This window comes from Xyrauchen texanus, chromosome 12, assembly GCF_025860055.1.
Source record: "Xyrauchen texanus isolate HMW12.3.18 chromosome 12, RBS_HiC_50CHRs, whole genome shotgun sequence".
Lineage (NCBI taxonomy): Eukaryota > Metazoa > Chordata > Actinopteri > Cypriniformes > Catostomidae > Xyrauchen > Xyrauchen texanus.
In genome coordinates, this window is record NC_068287.1 from 20,480,132 (window position 1) to 20,499,528 (window position 19,397).

The 19,397-nt window shown below is 36.9% G+C and overlaps 1 protein-coding gene across 5 annotated transcripts in view; it reads right to left on the reverse strand.

The window, feature by feature from the left end:
• LOC127652982 (epsin-2-like) overlaps positions 1-19,397 on the reverse strand; it is a 38,118-nt gene that overhangs the window by 18,270 nt on the left and 451 nt on the right. For all 5 annotated transcript variants that reach the window (XM_052139447.1, XM_052139446.1, XM_052139449.1 and 2 more), the window contains exons 2-3: positions 11,706-12,494; positions 1,960-2,072 (exon numbers count right to left, since the gene is read on the reverse strand). In XM_052139447.1, coding sequence (XP_051995407.1) covers positions 1,960-2,072; positions 11,706-12,300 — 708 coding nt within the window. In that variant the 5' untranslated portion in view covers positions 12,301-12,494. The remainder of the gene's footprint in view (positions 1-1,959; positions 2,073-11,705; positions 12,495-19,397) is intronic.

Below are 19,397 nucleotides of genomic sequence, written 5' to 3' on the forward strand. Positions count from 1 at the left end.
ATGAGGAACTCCATTATCAATATTTGTCTCCTCAGAGAGTACCCCATCAATTACTACCCTTTGAGTTCTCCCAGTTAAATAAGTGTTCAACCAGGCTATGACCATACTAGAAAAACCCATGACACTTAATTTATCCAGCAATATTGTATGGTTCACTGTGTCGAAAGCTTTTTGAAGATCCATTAGTACCATTCCACACATTTTACCTTCATCAATCTGTTTTCTTATAAAATCTGTTAAATAAAGTAAAGAAGTATCAGTCGAATAAGATCTTCTAAAACCTGATTGAAATTCATAAATTAATCCATTCTTACATACATATTGATACATCTGTTTATGCACTATCTTTTCTAAAATTTTTGATGCCACACTAAGAATGGAAATCGGCCGATAATTTCCAGGATCATATCTATTACCTTTCTTATACAGTGGAATGATTTTGGCTATTTTCATGTCCGATGGAACTATACCCTTTTCTAAAGAAAGATTCACAATAAATGTAATAACTGGAGCTACAGTAGCATAGAGCTAACTTGCCTGCATTTGTACAATAATTCGTTTAAAGAAATTTTTTTCTGTTTAATTAGTCTACAAAAGGAATCAAATCTACTTAAATACTCTTAAATGCCTATTCAGTTTGTTGTTTTATATGTTGCTACATTCATGTGCTGTCTGCAGCCAAAAGCCATTCACACACTACCCAAAGTGAGATATTGCTCTTATCATTCTTTTGTTTGTCTTACGCCCATTAACACTCTTTTAATACACCCATCTTTGCAGTGGTATCGGTGTCATCATAAATTACAACCAAAGGTTGCATGCATTGCGGAGTGTTGTTAAACTCACAGCTGAGTTTTGCACAGAGAGCACTCTGATGATCTGGTTGAGATACGATTTCATTAAAATCAGATGAATGGCCAGTTAAAAATCATTGGCAGGCAGGATTTGGCCATCGGGCCGCCAATAGAACAGCCCTACGGTGAAAATAACCTTAGCGAATCTGCAGCTGTAGCTATGCTGCAACGTTGTATACGTGCTGCTAACGCTTGTGATGAGAAACAGGCCTAAGAGTGCCAACAGCAAAATTCCTTTCAGCTTCAGCTCCACAGTGAACCTCCCTCTCAGACGAGCCCCTGCTTAACAGCATCAGTCTGCTTTTTCATTTGGAAATGCATCCCAGATATCTGAGCGCACACACACTTACGCTACTTCCTCTACATCATTCTTTAGGCAGCAACCACTGATGAGCCTCAAGAATCGCCAGATCTGACGGGAACATTATACTTCCTATTGTATCAGCTGGCTCACTTTATCCCTTTTACAAGGCATGTAAGTTGCCGTTATAAATCCCATTGAGACATTGTGTGGTTGTATGAATTCCACTCTAATTTTTAGACTTCCTTAACAATATCTCCATGTTGGTCTGGCACCACTTTGGAAAGAAAAGGGAAAGAAGGGAAATACATGTAACCTGTAATTAGGGGAGAAAGCAAGCCAGCAGATGGGGGTTGTTATGGATCCCATTTATTGGTATCTCACACTTGATTTTATGATTTTGACTTCTTGTTGTCTAAATGCACATGGAGGGAAAAAAGCTAGAAGTGATGCGTTTACATATACCAAAAATAAAAATAAATATCCTTTTATTTTTTTATTCTGTGTTCATGGTGCTTATTTTAGAAGCATGCAAATTAAGATAATGGGACTGTATATCGTCTTCATAAGCAGGGTGTTAATAAGCAAGGAGCCAAAAAAGAAAACATTATAAATAAAACACGCCAAAAAGGCTGAATCATTATGGTATGATTTCCATTAAGGTAGTCAATAATAAAATATTTTCCATTTAAAAAAAAAAAACGAATTGCTTATAAATGCACACTTCTATGCATTTTTTGTGATAAAAATTCTAACTTGGTGTGAATAGGAGAGGTAAAAAAAGGGTGATATGATGTACTGCACCTGCTCGGCAGCCTCTCGGCTCATAGCAAGAGCCAGCTGCAACTGCAGCTCTTCCTCACCACTAGTCTGAGGCCTGGCCTGCTCCAACTCTGAGGATGCATTGGGGGATGTGGCTGAAACACACAGAAATGCATACAAATGACATTATCACTCAAGAACTTAAGATAATGCAGTCAGGTGTGGTTGTAGTTAAGGAAGGACTCCTCTTGTGTGAAGCAATGAGCACACATTACAATTGCTGCTGAGGAACAATAAGCTGAACAAGTTTTATCAGTTACTAGGTCACAACCTAAAACAGCAAAACACAAGAGGGCAAGGCTTACAAGGAATGCTATTGTACTTCTCAGCAAAAAGGTTTTCAAAAATCTGACTAAAAGTTGAAGGTACAAGACTGTGTACTTAACGGCTTTAATGAGGGAATGAACTAAATCCCAAGAAGATTTGAAAATGATGTAATCAAATGATTACAAGTATAGAATCAATATTGCAAAGTATACTGCAAAATACATTCAAAGTAGTTTGAGAGTAAAGGCCTCAATATACTTCTGGAGAAGTTCTTATTCGTTATTTGTTCAGTGGTAAAAAGACGTTTCGGGATATGGGGGCATCCAGACAGCCGGAGGAGTGAGCGAGCGAGCGACACACGAAGCCGCATTGTGTGTGTTTGATTGTGCTGTTGAAATGCATTAGTTTGTGTGCATTTCACAGAAAAGCGTAGACAATAAAAGTCTCACGTCAACTGTTTAACTGGCCCTGCTTTGTCCTTCATGAATAAGCAAGAGATTACAAATTTCTAAACAGCCGAACATGTATACTGTTTGCAAACATTCAGAAACCCACCACACCGTTGTAGAAGGCGATTAGCATGTAAATATGAGGACGCCACATGCAAAATCTTAACTAATATGATGTTAAAATGTGTTAAACGACTTCACGCCTCATTCTATGAGTATAATTCACATGAGGTCAGTAAAAGAAGCTTTTTTAACCATTCAATGATGACTTCAAGTAATATATATGCATTAGAAAATGTTTAACTTGTCATGTTTACATTTTAAATTCATGGTGCTAATGCGCCAACATGCTATATGTGGCATGGCTATATGCACTATGTTATTGTAATTTATGATGACACTGATATTGATGCGAAGATCAGTGTATGAAAATGTTAATGTGCAGAATAAAGACAAAACAATTATCATAGGCTTATTTTGGGCAGTGTAAATGGCTTTCACTGCAGATGGCACATCTTTTGATTTTAAATTGATTTGATTCCTTTTGTAGACTAATTAAACAAAACAAAAATTTCATGCAACAGTCTTGGAAAATGTATCTACTTGAACGATCTAACATATGTATGTAAATGTGCACCAGCCTGCAAATAATGATGCACATTGGTGTGTTCATGTTAACTGATTTTGACTGACTGAACAACATAAACAGAATGAGCTGTCGCCGTCAAGGTAGGTGGAGCTCCAGGTCACACTTAACAATGATATGGACCTATGGCAGTAAGGTGTTTATTTGCAGCTTGTGGGTGTTATTGTAATATTCTGATTTTTGGATTTCTAGTTCTTAAGGAATTCCACCATTAAACCATTTTTAAGAAATTCAATTGCAATAATGCAGACTGATGGATTCTGAAGTAATATACCATAGAATGAAAAACCGTATGTCTGTCTTTAAAGCTTTATGTTAATCGCAAAACAAAATTGGATTTTTACTTCTGGAACTGCTAGCACTGCTTATAAGATTGATGTTAAACCAATGAATGAGAACCCTTCCTTGTGCACAGATTGGATTAGGGCAAGCCATGTGTTTAGAAAACAGCAGCATCACCTGCCTGCTCAGAGTGCATGGAACAGTCACGAGCCATTGAAAGCCAAGCACCTTGCAAAGTACAGGTCACAAAAGGTCAGAATTAACACTATGGTCAAAGCAATCACAACTGATCAGCCATACTATGAGCAAACCCTGTGTGGTGCCTGACATAAGAGGCACACATTTGTGTTAAGGATCTGACATTTAATGGCTCCTTTATTAGTCAAGCTACAGTATATTCAAAAAGGATTCAGACCCCTTCATTTTTTTCACATTTTGTTGCGTTGCAGCCTTATGCTAAAATGTTTTAAATGGTTCTTTTCACATCAATCTACACTCCATACACCAAAATGACAAAGCAAAAAACTAACTTTATAAATGTATTAAAATAAAAAAACTGAAATATCAAATTGGAATAAGTATTAAGACCATTAACAGTATGTACTTGAAGCACCTTTGGCAGCGATTACAGTCTCAAGTCTTTTTGGTTATGATGCAACAAGCTTCATACCTAAAAACCATAGTTTTAGACTAGTCTTACTAATTAGTCATCTAAAATGTTGGTCTTAATTTTTTTAGTCAGTTGCATAATAACTTCGATCAACCTAATTTAAGACCAAAATATAAGACAGCACACCCCTAGGCTAACCTTTGTTTACATTCCATGTTGCCATGGAAAATAACCATCAGCTAAGCCAGTGGGGGCTTCAGTTGAGGGCTGAAAGGGGCTTGAGTTGGCCGCTGTCAGCCATTTGTTTTAAAGCTGTTCAGTGTCTTACTTTTCCCACAATGAAATGCAGATTAGACTGTCTTACTAAAGACAACTGTGAGCTTGTTTATGCAACAGGCTTTCTATCTTTAGCTAGTCAAACTAATTGTTAGACGCAGTCTTAAGTCAATGGCTAGGAGTATGCAACCGGCCACTGGATTTGGGGATTTTTTTGCCATTCTTCACTGCAGATCCTCTCAAGCTCTGTCAGGTTGGATGGGGACCATTGGTGGATAGCCATTTTCAAGTTTCTCCAGAGACGTTTGATTGGGTTAAAATCCGGGCTCTAAATGGCACAGTCTAAGGTCGAGTGCTCTGTGGAGTGTTGCCATTGCAGTGGTTGTCATCCTGCATGTTTCTCCTATCTCCACGCATCGTTTAAGAATTATGGAGGCCACTGTGCTCTTGGGAACCTTCAATGCAGCCAAAATAGTTTTGTAGCCTTCCCCAGATCTGTGCCTTGACACAATCCTGTCTCTGAGCTTTGCAGGCAGTTCCTTTGACACCATGGCTTGGATTTTGCTCTGATATCCATTTTCAGCTGAGAGACCTTACATCTCAAAGATGATCCATAGTAATGGGATGCACCTGAGCTAAATTTCAAGTGTAATAACAAAGGGTCTGAATACATATGTCAATGTGATATTTCAAATTTTTTCTTTTTAATAAATTTGTAAAGTTATCAAAAATATAGTTTTTGCTTTGTCATTATGGGGTATAGAGTGTAGACTGATGTGAAAAAAATATTTAAAGCATTTTACCATAAGGCTGCAACATAACAAAAGGTGAAAAAATGAAGGGGATGCACTTTATCTGTAAGCATCCTCAATCAATAGTTTGCTTGTCTTAGACCCATAAAACTCTGACAGCCATTAGACCCAGTCTTGATGTCTTGCTTTTCCGACTCAACACCCTCAGTGCCTTGAAAAAATCCAACAGAATTGCCCAAGTTTCAGACCCAGAGGGATGAGCTAGAAATTACAACCAAAGGGTATGATTCTGTGGGAACAGGATTATAGGCGAAAACAGCAACAAGTTGATGAGGGGGTGGAGCTTTTTAAGATCATGGATGACATCACAATGGAATCCAGACCATACCACGTCACCTTTACTGAGATGAAGTGGAAAAATTACTCACATTTGAACTGCGTGGTTCAAATCATCTTTTTGCACCTTAACTTAAACAACAAGTTATGCTTTTCATTCATGTTTACAGTTTGTTCATAAGATATGCTGACATTAAGAATACACAAAAGTAAAGTGCAGTTATTGTTATATGGGTGTCTGACTAAAAGTGCCACATAGTCTAATACCTCACATTTCAAAAGTTTCAAAACGCAGCCAAATCAAGAGCCTGCTTACAAAAGGAAATAACTGCGGTCACAATTATTGTTTTTTATTTATTCAAAAGAGTAGATTTTAATAACTGTTAAAGCTAAAAAAATAGGATAAGCATGGAGTTAATAATAATAAAAAAAATATTAAAAGGCAGAGTAAGACATTTTAATCCAATACACTTTTTGTCAAATTCTGTGAAGATCTCTTAACGGTCCGCTAGCTGTCCATTCAGTATGTGCCCTAAAAAAAAAAAAAAATCTGGTGTTCGTACAAAGCCCTGGCTCTGCAAATGGGAAAATAAACAAAGTGGATCGGACTGATCCACACAATACTATTGCATGTGCATGAATTTGGGGGGCGGGGCTTCTGAAGGAATGGGTGTGTTTGTTTGGTTGTTGAGTTCAAATATCAACAGCCTTTCTCAGGAATTGCTTACTTCACCTTTAAATACCTGGGGAAAAGCTTGGCTGCATCAGGTTGTCTGGATAAAGGCATCCAAAATCTATTTAAAATGGAGTTCAAGCCTTTTTCTTGGCTAAAGGACACCGCAAATTAACCTAATAGCCAAGAAGGTCTCACCCACTGCCACAAATAAAACACTGCTCATTTTTACAAACACTGTTAACCAACGAAGACCTTTTAATCAGCATTGAACTGGTAATAAGGGCATTTTAGTAAAACAAGTCCAGGGAGAAGCCATATCTGAGCTATTTTAAAATTAAATAAATCAGAATTGTTCAAATATATAGGCTGTAGAAATGTGTAAGAACACAGAAACTGTACAAATGGTGTACAGATAGGAAAAAATGCTTGTTTTGACATCTGAAAATGACTTGGAGTGGTTTCTAATTTAGAAACTAGCAAGTTTTTTTTTTATGTTTCCATCAGCCGTTTTATTTATACAGCAGTATCACATATAAATGTATTTGACCAGAACACTGATATGCACAAATTATATATACACTTGCTGACTACACTATAAATAATTCCTAGAACCTCATGAGGTTTCTATCTCACTAGACAGAGTGACCTTATATGGACAGTGAAACTACTGAAACCTCTGGAGTATTACAAGCTCTGCTCATATAGAAGCAAAACTAAACATTAGGTATTCATTATATAATTTCGTTATTTTACTAACCCAACTAATGACTCGGCGCTTTATCAGTAGGTTGCACGACATGTGAAGCATTTTTTTTTTTAGCTTTCACTTAAGAGTTGTGAACTTTTTATTTTAATATATCTCTTTACATAAATACTATTTTCCACTTAAAACTATAATTTTGTTATTTTACTCACCGATGAGCAAAAGGTCGAGGCAGAAATGACCATGTACCTGCAGTAAATGGCCATTGATGGGGAACAGGACCCGCTGACTTGGTGGAAAACGAACGACAAACGGTTTCCGTTCATGGCAAGATTAGCACGGAAATATCTGTGCATAAGTGCTACCAGTACTCCATCAGAGCGGGTCTTCAGCACAGCGGGTAGTGTAGTTACTCCAATCCGCAGCTTATTAAAACCAGATAAAGAGAATATGTTGGTATTTCTGGCCAGAAACATCGAAATTTAAACATGGTCTATGGTGAAAGATATTAGACTTCTTTATGCATTTTTCGCCATCCGTTGCGGAGCTATTCGATTTTGCATATTATTTTTTAAACGTTCATTTGTGTAGTTCATATGGCCACTTTACAATATTTCAATAACATAATTTATTTTGTAGCCTGTGCTGAAGTTAATTGTGCTGCTAATTATAAGTGAAATGTTAATGGCGAGTTTCGAGATTTGACATTATGGATTTATGGCCAAGGACATTTTTCTTTAAAAGTATTAACCAGACAAAAGTGATTTGACGTTCGCTGGTCTGGGTTTATGCCGCTTCAGTGTATATAAGTGCTATGTGACAATGAGCAAGATTTTCTGAGACACTACAACTACTAATAATTAATTAATAAAGTCTATTTTCTAGTAGCCTACAACATAAAATATTTTAATCTAAATGTACAGTGTAAGACATGTAAAAAAAAAGACAAGAAGCTAACAATGTCAAGATCAATATTTGTGTAGCCTGCCTGACACGGTATTTTCACAGACTAACACGTCACGTCTCTGGCATATACTACAGTATTTAAAATAGCATATATGCATTAGTTATATTCTCAATTTAATTTACAGAGCAATCCCTGCAAAGTTTTTAGGTTAACTATAGAAGAGACTTGGATTAGTGAGTCACACTAGCAAGACTCGCAAAAGGGGGCGTGGCATCACGATGGTGGCTCGACATCGTGATGTTGGTCACCCATCACGATGGACGATGATATCGTCCATCGGCACAACCCTACTGGGTGTACACCATACCTACAGATAAATCCACAAATAATCAAGCCAACTTACAGGTTGTGATTCACAAGCGAAAGATTGTCCCAACAAAGTGGGAACTGCACCATCTTTCAGGAGTAACGGCCTTGAAAATCCAGCATTGGTTGTAGTTGTACTGCTGAGGAATAGTGGCAAATATATATTAACCACTGATTCTTCAATTAGTCTGCCTTTGGATGTCCAAACAAAGAGGTTTTGCTTTTGCAGTGAAGAAAACAACGTCTTCTCATCATGGCGACAACACTAACCCAACTCATCCTGGCCTCAGCTATATCTACGTTTTATTGAGGGTGGGCCAAAGTAGCCCTTAGACAGGCATTATGTAAATGTGTTATATAGTGATGTAGATACTTCACGGAAGAAATGGCAGGACTAAACTCCAGCCGTTTCTTGTAGTTCTTGAACAGTGTTGTCTGTGGGAGAGAATAACTCCATTTTGCATGGACTTTGTGATTTGAAACTTTGTAGACATGCACAAACAGCTATATTACACACTCAAGGAAAGGTAAAATACCAAAAAGCATCTTTAAAGATTGTAAATAGCTGGAAACACTCACAAGTTTCACTCTGAAGGATGCAGCGCATGCATTTATTTAATTAAATCATATTCATTTTGATAATCACATTAGGTCATATCATGATTCCGGTCTTTCCACTGCCAAATTTAAAACCTCTTTAAATGATAATTAAGACTTTTGTTGTGTTTTGGTGTAAAGATTTTTTTATTACCTTACATTTCGGAAAACTGAATTTAAGACTTTAAGGATCCGCAGGAGCCCTGGTGATGACTCGGGTGGAAACATTACAAAAGTTCCACCTTTCACACCAGTATTTATGCTGTATTAATGGTAAATGCATTAATCACGATTAAGAAAAATGTACGCGCTAAACTTTTTTAATTAATAGCATGTGTTAACGCGTTAATTCTTACAGCTCTAATATATACATGTCTATGTACATAAATGTCAGATTGACATCTTTGGCTGCATCATTGCATTGTGTTGCGTTATTGATCCAGAGTCTTGCATAAACAATTTTAAAGACTGTAAGAGTTACAATGTATTCTGTTACAAAAAGTAAAAAAACTAATTCATTATATTTAGTCAATATGTGAAGAATCACTGGCCAAAATATATGCTCAGAAAGCGTGCATCTCTGCTCCTCCTTTAGGTTACCATAATTACCTTAAGCGTGCACACCACTGTTTTCTTCATGGCTGTGAATTTTTAAAAGGATGGTGGCTTTACCAGAAACAATATAACCATCGTGTTTTAATATGCTGTGTTAGTTGAAGACCCTGCATAATTAATCTCAAAATGGAAAACAAGGCCCCACTTTGACCTGTTTGTGTATAGTTATCAGTGTAAAGTCACATCACTCATGATCATTATTGACTTCAGAGTACTTGTACACATCCATAATTACCACAAAAAATTATTTTGACTTGGCTCGAAAGAGAGGTTACAGTGAGGTGCTTACAATGGAAGTGAATGGAGCCAGAAGAACAATGGCATCTGAGGAAGACTACTTTTTTTGTTTTTGTTTCCATATCTTTCTATTGCAACCTGCAGCAGAATTGCATTTACTTGATGTTTCAGAATGCCGCTTTCTGCAAAAACCCTGTTTTCTTAAGTGAATGTAAACGTTATCACTGTAACTGGTCATATTTGGGGTTTTTCATTTATTTAGAAAAGGAGAACCAGAAGCGATGCCAGAAATGCTTCATCTCATAATTTAGATTGAGTTTCGCTACATTGCTGCTTGAAAAAGCCTAGCTGACTTCCCTCAAGCAGATTATCAAATAATTTTATATTGAGTGACAATGGAAGGGGAATGGGGAAAAAAGGGAGAGAGACATGTGCAGCTTCCTCCTTGAAGCACAGGGCAAAGCAAAAGACCTCAGGGAATTGAGGAATTCTGTCTTCCTGTAATGAGCACAGGGAAAGGGGTGGGACATGGAAGACACGCAGCTGTCCGCGGCAGAGAAACGGCCACTCAGTTCTGCAGGGAGGCACAACAGAGGATGTGTCTCCTGTGGAGTATCAGCAGACATACCGTTTCCTGGTCTGCAGCATAAAAATGTGCCCCATGCATCCTAGGAGCTACAGGTGTGCAGAGTTTCACCCAATACACTCAGAATAAATTAAACAAGGTTGACTCTTTTACGACAGCACCAGTCCATATCAATCCAGATCTAGTCGTTGCCATTAAAAGCAACATTTCAGACATAAAGGGAAAAGATCAGCAGGTTACCCACCAGTTATTGGTGGTAGAGGACTTCATAAGGTCCTAAACTATAATGTTGCATTTTAGCATAAAATGCACAAAAAAAATTTGCCAGTAGTTTTAACAGGAATTAACATTCTGTCATAATTTACCGACCATCATGTCTTTCCAAACCTGTATAGCTTACTTGATTCCGTAGAACACAAAAGGAAAAGTTTAGCAGAATATTGCCACAGCTCCTTCCCAACAAAAGGTTGTGATTAGTGACAGGGGCTGTCAAGTTCCAGAGAAGGACAAAAAGCACCATAAGTCCAAATCAGTTGTTCCAAATTAATGACAACTTAAATTTTGGTCCGTTCTTCACACAAAGCTATCGCATAGCCTCAGAAGACTTTGAATATAGCAAACTAGTTGCATGAGCTACTTATTTGTACATTTTGGAGCTTGACATCACTCTATGCTTTCATTGTATGGGGAAAAAGTGACCAGGACATCCTTCAAAACTCCTTTTGTTTTTCATCAAAGTGTTCACTCCTTTTACCATGATTATTCAGATCGATTGCTAACTATTGCGTTGATCTGTGAAGCATTTCAAATATACAGCACATATAGCCAACTTTTGGGAAGCGATGATTTTGACAAACATTTAAAGTCGAATGTTTCATATTGCTGCGCTCGTGGCCTGGACTCTATCTGCAGGTGTTTATGATTATACATACAAATTGTTTGATATACAACAAATAGGCCTACTTTCTAGATAAACTTTATAATATCTAGATATTGATTTCTAGATAACTTTCTAGATAGACTTGGCTTGAATAAAAATGAATACCAACATTGGTTAAGAAGTATTTTGCAGTTTTCTTATTATATTCTAGTATTATTAAACATCTGGGTTTATTAGATTTTAAGTCATTTTGCATAACTATTTTGATTTACACTTCCTTCTACACTTCTAACCAGGTTGCCTTGCATTCTAATAAAGAATGTGTTATTTGAATCATGTTGAAGTACAGTTAAAGTTGAAAAATTAAATGACATTTTTTTCCCATATCATCCAGCCCTAGACAGAATCTTCATTTCTGAAGAACTTTTCTTTTTGCCATGTTGGGATGCATTGTGCCAGTCTAATTCTCTTAAAATTATCCATGAATACATCACAATTCAATAATTAGAAGTGCCTCATATGTTGACACCTGAAGAAACTTACATCCATGATAAGATGCAGGTGAACCCTCAGACTTGCCGTACTCCTCTGAATAGCTGGTGGATAAGTTCGGCTGGCTGGAACCTCGGCCGAAGCTGATCTGATTGTTGCTGCCCACACTGGTGGAAACCTGTGCCATGCGCTCTTTAGTCTTCAGAGCCTGAGAGCGCTCACCCTTTAGACGATCATCATCCTTCAACAGCACGACCAGTTGCTTGGACTTTTCTCTGACATTGATGCCCTGGTCTTTGCCGTCCCGATCAATATACTGAAAATCTTTGAGTGTCTGTATAGCAAAGATGTTTTCTTTGCACTGCAGGGCCACTCGTTCGGAGCCCGTTTTGATCAGGTAGTCCAGCAGCGTCAGGGCCTTGTACACGTGGCGCCAGTTCTTGCCATGGTCATTCAGCCTCTTCCAAATCATGCTCATTATCTCTGAAAAGGCCACCACATTGTAAGTGAGGTCTGCTATCTCTGACATAAGTGAGCTAGAGGGGCCCCATGGGTCATTGGAAGTTGCTTCCCTGACCTTCTTTTCTGGCTCTGAATAGTTATTTACCACATTTTTCATTTGCCTCCGAATAGTAGAGCTTGGCATGGTGGTATATGTAGTGTTAAAATCCTTGAGTCGAAAATAAAAATTACGTTTTGTTTTTCTTACAAATTAAAAAGTCTATTGTGCAACAGTTTGTATAAGTGTTCAGAGTTTGAACTGTTTCTGTGTTACTCTGTGCCTGTTAAAACCATTTCCACACAGTGAAGGGAGCCAAGCTCAATGAATTCCTCCATTCCCTGAAACACAAAACCAAAATGTCAGAAACTAAAAAGGTTCAAATCAAACACATTCAAAATACATATCAATTATTAAGTGCAATGAAAATAGTAAAGGTGCTTATTGTGATAATATTTCTTCGATCAAATCATTGTACGAAATATAAACTACTTTTTTAGTGTTTTGAAGCATAAGATCATGTTGATAAGCTAGGTGAATTACACCATGTTCATACAGAACTGTATCGGTCGATTCACAGGTTACACTTGCAGCACCTCCTGTTAATCCAAACCCTCAGATAAAGATAAATGGATCACAGCTGTGCACTTTTCAAACTAAGTACAATTAGGAGTGTACCACACTGGTACATGTTGAGTAAAACATAATTGTATACACACAGAGGGGTGGTTTGTATTACTCATCTTAACGGTAACACCACACTTGCCGGCATGTGGAAAGACTTCTTATTTCCCAAAAGTAATTGCTCCAAACCATGCTCATTACATTACAGCATGTAAAATCAGCCTATGCCTGCCTTTATGCAAACACAATTTTTAAGATCATTTGTTTAACCCCAAGTAGCACAAACTGAATTCATATTAAAGATAACTTTGCTGTCCTAAGCACACAGGGATGCTGCAATTGTCAATAAAACATCTCAGCATTAATTCATCATAAGCCACTGAAATGTGACTCCTGCTTTCCTGCAGAGAAGCCAATAGAGTGCTGCCTTCCGAGCATCCCCCACTGCCTCTCCCAAGTCTGCATACACATGAATACTACCATGGCCTAATGAAACATCTGCTGCTTTAATTACCAATTCAGGCCCAGCACATCAGAGGAAGAGAGGGGCAACTGTATCACTACCGGAACAAAGCTCCAGTGGCTATCACTGTGACGGGGGCCCAGGAAGCCAGCACACAGGCCAGGTCTGTGTGAGGATCCAAGGCAAGTGGTGGCCTCCTCCATACAGAAGAACAGGTCTGGCAGAGTACTACCAATATCAAGGGGTCTCAGTGATTGGGGTTGAAGCTGAGCCAGTGACCAAGAATAGCAAGCTCTGTGAGAAGCACTGGCTTCACCTTGATATTGATTTCTCTGTCCACAGATAAAAGTGAACAAAGTTCCGATGTTCTACTGTACAAGATAATATTAAGGGTTTATATCCAGGAAATGGAAAGAATCGATACTTCAGTATAGTTTAGAATACTTACAATGCTTCAAAAAATTAATGCAAGAGATTATGAGAAAACTGAAAAAATTCCACTGGACAGTTTTGACATCTCTTACACTACATGAAAATATTGCAATAACATTTTTGGAAATCCCAGCGGACTTTTATCACCACCAGATCACTAGAAAGAACGTCCTTATTCTGAGAACTAGTGAATATCCCAATGCAATGGGCTTGAACATTTGGTTAAACTGACAATATTTTTGTTCTCCAAAACCGCAAAGTAAATAGAATAGCTCTAAATACCAGCCACCTGAAATGAAAGTTTTCTTATTTACCATTTAGTTCAGATATCAAGTCATTGAGTGCATTTGCATGTACAGCAATACGCAAATAAAGCAGTTTATTAAAAAAAAAATAACCATGTTTACAAGAGACTTTAAGTAATCAGATTATTCTGTTTCTGACATGAAAATGTAAACAGGTTTCCATAAAAAGCGGAATCTAAAACAATTTTAACTTTCCCCTGGAAAAACATGTATTCAATCAATATATAAGAAATATTTCATATATAATTTTTTGTAACATGTTTATTAGGGCTGTCTAGATTATGAAATTTGGCTGACGATTAATTGTCTCTTAAAGGGCTTTCACGATTAATTGTCATATAAATTGTCAATTTTTTTAAGGTGTCCTTTTTTGTGCATGTGTGCTCCATACACCTTAAGAAGTCATTTTTATTTAACTTGAAATATATCAATCGAATGATAAAGTAGGGATATATTAATTATTTTTAAGGCTTTAAAAACTTATGACATAAAAATTATGTTTTAAATAATTAAAATATGTCTCACTTTTTGGCAACTTTAGTTTTGGTAAATTTTACATTTACACTGATTTTTTTTAACTCAAACTGTATTTTATATTATGTATTATTCTAAAAATAAAATATAATTTTTATACTGCAAACATTATTATATGTATCTAATATTTATTATATTATAGTAAAATTTTTCTGTCCTAATTTCTTCATTTTCGCACATTATTTTAATGCCGTTCAAACACACAAGCCCTTATTGGTCATGAAGCAAAACCTTTGAGATTTTCATCACTCCACAGAAAGAGAAAGAGAAAGCGTGCATCTCCTCCGCTGTGTCACTAACTACGTTGCCATCCAAGAAGAAAATTGGCATTAACGCAAAAATTGTGTGTCAGATGACACAATGAATCATTAGTCTGAGTAAATCATTAAAAAAAGTGTAATTACCAAATGAAAAAAATAGATATTTTTAGACCTTTATATGCCTTTTCTTTACACAAACTTAAATTAGCTTTACCCGGTTCTGTAGACACAAAAAGTCAGCTGAATGTCATTCTCACAATATTCTGCCCTTTTTTCATGACTATAAACTATCAGAACTATTTGTCCAATGCTAAGTTCACTTTCAGAAAATTAGCTTTTGAACATTTTAAAACGTTTAAAACATTTAAATATTTTAAATCTAACCCTCTCTACCTCGGATCACATTTGCTGAGCTTCTTCAGAAAATGTAAATTGCATTATGACACTAAAATTAATTTGAGATGACAATCAAGTTCAGTTGGTCATTAAAAGTTGCTGGAGAAATATGCGGGACATAATTCAGTTGTGATGGCAATGCTTTAGATTAGATGATTGTTCAAAATAGCCTACTGAATATCAGGAATGAATTATGTAAGCCCTGATATATCACCGCATCAATTTTTCTTCAATAGCTGTGCACACAGCTTATACACATCGATTGATGTTCCTTATACTAAGACTGAAAGTTTCCCCCGCTACTTGGTGCATGCAGGTTGCCAGCTTGAACAGGGTCATGGCAATTCACTTTCGGGTCCGAACCTATGATAGGCGCAACATCGGGACCAATATTACAGTACTATCAGAAGGACAACTGCACCCTTTTAATTGCAATTCCGCTTCTTCTGATTGCTTTTATTTGTGAAATTAAAATGGCAGTAAGCTGGCTAATTTCAATGAATTGTCTCAATAGTCTCCCCATTTTACCAAAACTTCAGAGGAAAAAAATTAGGGACATCTGGGACATGAATTAGCGTTAAACACATTTCTGTATGGAAACGGCTTAAGGACTGATTTATTTTGCGATAAACCAAAATGCGACAGTGTTTTTTTTTAGGCATGACGCACACCATTTTTATCGATAAAAGGCCATTTGAATGGAAACAGGCAGAAGATGGCAAATTTAACAAAATTAGTTTTATGCATTTTCACTTTGTCGATAAGAAAAAAAGTGGATGGAAACTAGGCTACTGTGTGTCATTAAGACACTGTGTATGAACGAGGAACATCTGCCATTACATGATCATTTAAAGTGAAACCAGAACACTTTGAATTCACTATCACAGTTTATACTTGTTTGTTTATATTTTCGCAGGAGTTTGCCACAAGCCTCTGCTGAATGCATGCACATCAGAGCACTTCACGAGCTCCTCTGGACAGGATTAAGGAACCTGGCTAACGTCTGCGGTGCAGCTCAGTGACGCTCGGACTTGGAGTTCTACTGATTGACACACAAGCGCACCATACATGGCATTTATATAGTATATTCGCTTAAAATTCACCCTTTTTGTGATTGGAATTAGAATGCCCAATAATCGCGGTTATCTCAAATAATCATGGTTAGATCAAATAACCACGATCAAGCGGTTATTTAATAATCACGACAGGCCTAATGTTTATTGTTCAATAACAATTTGTACTACCTACAGGTATTTACTAGGGGTGTAATGGTTCAAATTATCATGGTTCAGATTGTTTCATGGTTTTAGGGTCACGGTTTCGGTGCGGTTTGTTTCAGAATGTTTTTTTATATTACTTCCAAATCCAAAGTAAAATTACTGTATTTGGTAACAACTTCAACAGGTTTGCCCTTAATAAAAATCATGGTTTTATTACAGTAACAATATTTTAAGCATGGTATTTGCAGTAAAATCAAACTTTTTTGACCATCGCTGTTGTAATTGACTGCAAAAAGAAAATGTTCCCAGACAGGACACTTGAATAACATGGGGCTTCTGTATCAGCTTCTCGTTTTCTCCGCTTGGCACTTGCCATTTTCAACTACACACAATTCATGCAGAACAGTGATGTCATCAAGATGAGGCACATGAAAAACAGGCAGAGCGTATCCATTTACAGATCCATAAAGTTGCATTAGCGCTGGTTGTAAATGTGCGCATCTATTTGACACTTTGTTTTCTTCGACAAACCTCAAGAAGTGTCATTAAACTTGGTGAACCGCGGTGCCAATGCTTCACAAACTGTGGGTGGCGAACCTTAGGGTTCGTTTTTTTTCTCAATGAACAACCCTAGTATTTTCATTGTTTTGTTGAACGTGCTAAAAATGGTACTGTCTCTTTAAGTAAACCAGCATTTCTGTAAAGAGCATCTGTAAATTAGCACATTAACAAGAGAGAGACTCGAACAGCTTTACTCTGTGCTATGCACGATAAGAATTAAATGTTTATTTTTTGTTGTTTTTGATAAACAACTGACTGTAGAGTATAGAAAGAGTAATTATTCATTGAAAAATGGTTGCGTAGATCTAGTCTTTGGACACACACACATTTACACAGAATAAATTTACTCTCAACACGCAATGAAAAGATCTTGCTGCTGAATACTCCACCACTATACTACACTGGTGAGTGAAATCTAAAAATGTACCAGCCAGTTGCCAAATACATTTTAGTAGCATAGCACGAAATTTGGTTTTAAATGCGAGGGTTACGCATAGAGTAAAAGACTGATCTTGGAATTTAAGAATTGATAGAGATCATTCAAATGAAGATTACGATGCATTGGAAAATCTATATTTTTACCCACCCCTAAAGTCTACCTTCTTTTAAACACGTTTTTCTACATATTAGCTCTATAGCTGAGATACCAAGACCTGAAATTGGTGTCTGATTAGGAAAACATCCAAAACGTTGGGTATTCCAGGACTGGGATTGAGAAACACTGAGCTAGACCATCCAATTTTAGCAAAGAGAAGCCAAAATAAAAGATCATCAAAACCATTATTCTCCACATTTACCATCAAAAACAACTGTGTAAAGACAAATGACCAGGCTGCACCCAGAAACTGGTGTGACCTATTCCTCCTCCATCTGAAATGCAAGTCCACAGGCCATAGCAATCCATGACCACCCTCATGGCACGCATGCCGTGAATACTAATCCTGCATACGAGACACCTGCAAAATGCACGAGCAGATCAGCACAGATGTGAAGGGCAAACTGCCCTGATATCACTCAATATTACTGAAAAGAAGTGTGCATGGCAAGTGTCAACATGTCTTCACGTCTTTAAGGATCCACTGTGAAAGGGTGTTTGGTTGCAGAACGAATCAAGCTGCAAGAAAAAGCAGGTGCAACTTGCAAAATAAAATTTTCATGCAGTCCAAGAATAATTGTAAAAAAAACAATGCAGGCTAAATATTTCTTGAATTACTCCCAAGAAAATGCAGGTCCTACTGAACTGCAAGGCTGACTGCAAAAGGGTATGGTGAATGTTATACAAGATACAATGCTTTCAAGAATACATGCATGAGTAATGTATCCTGTTATTCCAACCAGTTCTGCCACTTTGTACAAAGTTGTTTTATGAATAATCCCATATAGATGTATTTTTTCTATATTAAATCAACTGTAAGATGACTTAAAATTATCTTCACTTTCATTTCAGTAAGACATGATTAATGCCAGACAGCTGTAGTTCAGTTGCTCAATAAAGGCAGATGATCTGCTCTAAAGGGAACATCACTTTCCCAGTTGTCCTTTAGAGACCCTGTTTGGCTGATTAAAAACACTAAAAGATGAAGATGCATATGCTGCAAAAATTAAAACAAAAACAATAGACATGATTTTCCTCAATCACGGGTGTGTCCATCAACTGATCAAAGGGATTGTTGTTGTTGCTGGATCTAGATGAGATGCTATGTCCATATTAAAGGGGTAAAATTTGTTATTTCCAGTAAAAGTCTGATATCATGATCATATTGTAGACAATATAAAATGTGGCGTGCCATCTACAGTGTCGACAAAACAAACTGGTCAAACCACAAATCCATCTTTACACAAAGGATTTGTGATTATACAGTAATCTCACAAGATACACCTACAGATAAAATAATCTAGGAACAACGTAGACAGAGCAGACAGTATTACACGAAACTCTCAAGAAAGGGTTATGACAAATAAACATATAGTCACGGTAAATGACATTGATATATGGGATCTTAGCTAGTCGAGCTACACTTAGCTACAGTTCATACACTTTATGAACAGAAGCTAAATATATATGTGTTTAGAATTTAAATAAAATACAACTAGCATAACGCATAGTACCAAGAGATAAGTGTTATCTATATTTCAAGAAAAAAGGCCGGTTAAAAAATGACTAAAGTATCAAGCTAACTTTAACTTGATAGCACGCTAGCTACTCCAAGCTAATAAGACGGCTCATCCTTCCACAAAATAAGCATTTCATATAGGTATATGTGCAAGTTTAGAGTATACAATAGTGACTTGTATAGCTCGTTAAACGTTTCCTTCCTAAATAAACTAGCTAGCTACAGATAACACGATAAAGTTTCCGCAACTGTGAGAACTTTTTAAAAGCTAAGCTATTTTATGCAGCTAGGTTGTTGCTTTTTAATATTGTAAAAGCGGCCGCATTGGTAATGAT